We start from the raw sequence: 5,249 nt of genomic DNA on the forward strand, positions 1-5,249 counted from the left end.
AAATGCAGTAGAATGGCGATTATCGGAACGTCAGCTATCCCAGGATTAAAGGGGCACTCCGGGAATATTTTCGGTAGTGTGCTCTCTTCATGGGGTCCTTGTATGGCCCCCAAGGAATGGGGAATCGCGAAAACTAGACCCAAAAAGTCGATATATTAAGCCAGGGAGGGCCAAGTTTGTCTCCTCGCTGATGGCCTTGATGACGTCACGTGTGATTAGGATTCAAATTTTCTGCATTTGAAGGTATTAGTTGTTTGAATTTTCTAGTGATGAAGAACGATGTTTGGTCGACAGTCCCGAACTTCACAGCTGCAGCCATACTCCAAGGAACCTGAAGGACCTCCTGAGCCTGCTGCGGTACCCCTGGTAGAAGCGCAGCATGATGAGGGCCAGGAGATTGGACCAGACGACTTCACTGGTCGAGAAGGAAACAACGCTTGGTGTTCCTGCCAAAAATGTGGGGTAATGCAGAGGGCAGTCGATTGCCTTTGCTGTCGAGAGAGCACTGGAGCTGTAAGCATTGGCAGCGCTTTGACATGCGTTACACATCACCCCGACTTCCCGCCAGCTTGTCTAAACCAAACTGTTTTGACAATATGCCTCACGGCGTATAGAGAATTTCGGGATCCTCGTACTGACATCCATGCAAACAGGTAAGCACTTCGTCCATCGTCACTCTTGCGTGTGGAATGTGACTTTGTTACGGACATGACTATAATCAGTCTTGCATGTCACGACATTTGCTCCTGTCTATCTATGGCTGTGTGTGCAACAACATTCATGACAAATTTCAATTTTCTTTTTCAATTGTCGATTTGTATTTTTGCATGTAGGTCACTACGTCTAGCAGCATACAGACAGTATACTTGGTGGGTTCATGGCTACCTAGGACGTGGTGACAGGCGTGTGATTCCATCGTGCATAGTAACAGCCATTAGAGAAGCTTTTCCAGATCCATCACAGCAGTACAAAGGATTTGAAGATGCCAGAGACGATGAAGAAGAGCCGTTTTGGCTTGGTTGACAGTGCGCTTACAGTCAATATCTGTCTGTCTCTCTCTCTTTCTCTCTCTCTCTCTCTCTCTCTCTCTCTCTCTCTCTCATTCCCCCGTACGCGGACACACATACACACACACATAATTATGTATTTTGAATTCGAGGTGCTGACTGCAGAATATACAATGTACTTAGAATAATATCGTGTCCAAGAGAGAGACATGAAAGTGATCGAGTGTTAGACTTTTATATGGCGAATTATTGGCTTATTGTTGTTTGAGAAGTGAACGGTGTGTAAGATACACACTCGTACACACACAAGTGCGTACAGCACACACACACACACATACACGCGCGCGCGCACGCACACGCACGCGCACACGCACACACAATTCCTGCACAGCTCACAGCAAGAGAGAGAAGAGCATGCGGACATGCTGAAGAGCAGTCACTGCAGGCGTGACATGTGCTGGGTGATCACGTCTTCCTTTGGAGGACGTGGCACAGTAGCGATGTTGGCAGGAATGTCCGTTGGGACATCGGGATAGTTGGCAATGCACTCAGGGGTTTTCCCTGATAGAACTGCAGCCTTGGTCTCCATCACATCTTGCATGAGTCGGTACATGTAAGAAATTGATTTCTTTGAGTATATCTTCCGTGCGACCCAAGCCTTCTTCGCCTTGGGGAAGACCAACTTCCAACGCTCTGTTCCGTCTGCCTTTCTCGCCTGCTTTCTGCCAACGTTATTATTGTGGTTCAATGCTGCTAGCTGCTGTCTGGCCAACATTCCTGCACAGGTAGAGATCGGTTGTAAAATGTAAAATTTATTATAAAGTCTTTGTATGAGTTACATGTATACATGTCACGACTGAGTCAAGGTGTTTTTCTTGCATATTAGCCTAAACAATCGCACGTAGTGATAAGCGTTGTGGTGGTCAAATCACACTTCTTCAGACACCACATTCATAACACATAATTACCTGTGTAGGAGAAATGGATGCGCTTTGGTGTCCACACCAGCTGATTGGAGTGGAACACCTCCAGGGATCCAGTGTGGCTGAACTCCGTCAGATGCAGCAAGTCGGCCAGAATGGTGCGGTCCGATAAGATCTTGATGAGGGCTGCGTGCTGCGCGGATCCACTGGCAAGCCACTATGTGCTCGAATCTTCCGGAAGATCTTCATGGGCGCACTTCACGAACTTAGTGGCGCCTACCCAGGAGTGCACGTTCGTGATGTGGTGCTGCAGCGACGACCACTTCTCCTGCAGCAGAACCGGATCTCCTGGCGAAGATGAAGCACACCACCAAAGGTGATTTGCTATGGCAGGAATCCATTTCCTCAGCATCTCCATATCTTTTTTCGTTGTGGCCTTGGTCAGCTTCTTGGAAATGGACTTCGCAAAGTGCCAGATGTCGAACTGGTGGTTGACCGTTCCGAAGCTGTCCCTCATCATGGCCTTGACCTGCGCACTTCTATCAGTGGCAAACTGAACAATGCTGAAAGGGCTGTCTTCACATCGGTGAAGAATCCTGCGCAGCCCTTCTCTCTCCATAGTACCACTATTGTTTCCGGTCATAGATACATGCATCAGTTCAAAATCGAAAATCAAATCCGTGGACTCTTCCATGATGGTGTAGGTGCAGTACTTGGCAGAGTAGCCCGGACTGTCGCATCGACCATCTCCTATGAACTTCAGTGGTTCGTCAGTAGCCAGTATGTGGAGAGAGCCGACATGATTGCTCCACGCTTTGTTCACGACAGGGCACAACATTTTCCGTTGTATTTCGTAATACACAGACTTGCCCATGACACAAAGGTTCAATAGCGACGCGAATAGTGAGAAGGTGTTGTACAGGCAGCCACTGAACAATATTGCAGCAGATAACAGAAGGTTTCCGACGGGTGCACGTTGCAGTTTAGGTTGCGACTTCCATTGCACAGTGTGACCTGATACACATACAGCTGTCACGATCAGAAGGGATCCTTGTGTAGTCTTGGATGTTTGTGCAACTTTCTGGGAAAAAAAAACAGGAAAAGACAAAAACAGCAGACATTTGTGAAATCAACAAGGAAAGTATCCAAGTCGATATTAGAAATTCCATGCCACCAGGAAGATGCGGCATAAAAAAATACCCTAGAAGATTTGGTCAAAAATTTCTTTCCCATATCATCAGTGTCTAGTTTAAAAAATAATAGCATTGTACTGTGGTTCACACTATACCTAGTTGTTATACAAATGCAAATACCATTATATGTACAAACAATACTTACCTCACCACATTCCTGACAGCGTTGAAAGAGATTGTCAAGGTTTTGCTCAAACACTATGAACTTCCTGTCGAACACGGGGTCATAATTCTCATCATCCCCACTCTCCGGCTCACCTGGCTCAAAAACAGAGTCATTATCTTCACATGAGCTAGAGGCACCGGTCTCTTCATCGTTAGTGGTGCATGTAGTACATAATGGCGGACATGGACCCTGTAAGATGACAAATTCCAACACCACAGACACCAGCAAATCTGCTCAGGATAAATGGATATCAATACCTGACAATACTCAAAACTTTCCAGGTCACACTGTTGAATCCATTATTGAGATGCATAACAGCACAAACCTCAGAATCAAGACAATCACAGGAAACCACTAGCAATATTCAGGTAGTTTGCAAGCGTCACTAAACTGACCTGAAGAACAGCTGTACTGCTATGTGATTGGGCTGTCTCCTGAACCTCCTCACACTCGACAGACGCAGGCATGGATGTGGTGGAATAGGATGTCCCTGTGCTCGTTGGGCCTGGTCCTCTACATTCTCGTGCAGCCTGTGATATTACGAGTACATGTACAATGCACCAGCACAAAAAATAGTGCGCTAACGTTACAACAGAACTAAAGCACAATAATGGAAACAAACAAGCAAATTGCACTTACCAGCTCCTCGTCTGATTCCTCCTGCTCGCGTTTTCGCTTGAGGTAAAGTGATTCCTTTCGAGGTGTTGTTTTCGGTGTGGAACTAGACTTTGCAGACAGACCTGAACTCGCAAATAACGTTGGCACTGCACCCTCCACGAGCTTACGAGGTCGCTTTTTGCCAGACTGGCTCATCGCTCCGCTAGCCATGAATTCGCTCATCATATCACGCTGAAAGCAGGTCGGTTCAAAGTGGGCTGAACACAAACGATCCCACTTGATTGGCTCAAAGAGCTTGTGTGTTTTCCCACCGGCGACTCGAGCTGCTCTGCCCATGTTTTTCACCCACGAAAGACGCAACTCATTGTCGTGGGGAAACGTAAACCACGTCAAATTCTTGCAGGCATCATCCTTCGAATCGTTCGAACAGCCGGGAGCACAGCACCTCGGCATGACCGAGAGGAAATTTGAAGCTGGCACATCGACGACATGAAAGAAACAAACTTGACAGCTGCCCTGTAAAGCTTCACCTCGACAGTTTCAGCAGTGTTCCCATTCGAGCTCCGGGAGCGCAATTGAGCTCCTAATCACACGTGACGTCATCAAGGCCCCCGCGGAGGAGACAAACTTGGCCCTCCCTGGCTTCATATATCGACTTTTTGGGTCTAGTTTTCGCGATTCCCCATTCCTTGGGGGCCATACGAAGCCCTCATGAAGAGAACACACTACCGAAAATATTCCCGGAGTGCCCCTTTAACTTGGAGGTTTTTTGCAGCTTCCTCTGTAGAAAGTAGTTTGGTGGGTTCTTCTGTTCCCAAAGCATTGCAAAGTACTGAACCAATTCTTTTCGTACAACACCGTATGTTCTTTGCCCTAATTTTGCGTATTTAGGGAACTGTTTCTTCACTGCATTTGAGCGAAGTAATTTTCTCCAGGACAACCAGTGCCTAGGCCCATTGATGGAAAATTCTCATTTCAGTTTATTCTCTTCTCCTCCAAACTACCAGCCAAAATAAACAGTTTTGAGGAGACTTGACCTCTAGGCTGAGCAGTTTGTGGTCTCAGAGCTCTAGGCTGAGCAGCTTGTGGTCTCTGAGCTCTGGTTCCTCGGAGCGTGGTGTCGGCCTTTCAGCTAAATGTGCCGCATTGTACTTCAGTCACACCCGTCTGTTTGAAGGGTTTGCATAGGTGGGCTGAGACACGCTAAGTGGGATAATTCTTTTAAAAATGTAATTAAAATAGAAGAAATCACATGGAAACGAGTTATGAAGCAACTATCCATGACAGTATCAAGATTATAAACAGTCATAAAGTGTGATAACAGGACACAAAACTGGCATGT

The 5,249-nt window shown here is 46.7% G+C and overlaps 1 protein-coding gene across 1 annotated transcript; it reads right to left on the reverse strand.

The window, feature by feature from the left end:
* Window positions 1-1,816: 1,816 nt before the first annotated feature.
* Window positions 1,817-4,405, reverse strand: LOC135827613 (uncharacterized). The gene is made up of 4 exons (XM_065340079.1): window positions 3,929-4,405; window positions 3,685-3,819; window positions 3,269-3,478; window positions 1,817-3,011 (listed from the first exon to the last, which is right to left on the reverse strand). Exons 1-4 carry the CDS (start codon window positions 4,358-4,360, stop codon window positions 2,148-2,150), a joined length of 1,641 nt encoding a protein of 546 aa, XP_065196151.1. The 5' UTR covers window positions 4,361-4,405; the 3' UTR covers window positions 1,817-2,147.
* Window positions 4,406-5,249: the final 844 nt, after the last annotated feature.

Source organism: Sycon ciliatum, chromosome 11 (genome assembly GCF_964019385.1).
Source record: "Sycon ciliatum chromosome 11, ocSycCili1.1, whole genome shotgun sequence".
In the NCBI taxonomy this organism is placed as follows: domain Eukaryota; kingdom Metazoa; phylum Porifera; class Calcarea; order Leucosolenida; family Sycettidae; genus Sycon; species Sycon ciliatum.

What these genes read in the sequence shown, in the direction of transcription:
- LOC135827613 (XM_065340079.1), bottom strand. Translation starts at nt 4,360, where the DNA reads ATGCCGAGGTGCTGTGCTCCCGGCTGTTCGAACGATTCGAAGGATGAT. An exon ending in AGGAATCAGACGAGGAGCTG is followed by an intron (nt 3,820 to 3,928) that starts GTAAGTGCAATT and finishes GTAATATCACAG; the next exon opens with GCTGCACGAGAATGTAGAGG. An exon ending in GCTGTCAGGAATGTGGTGAG is followed by an intron (nt 3,012 to 3,268) that starts GTAAGTATTGTT and finishes TTTTTTTCCCAG; the next exon opens with AAAGTTGCACAAACATCCAA.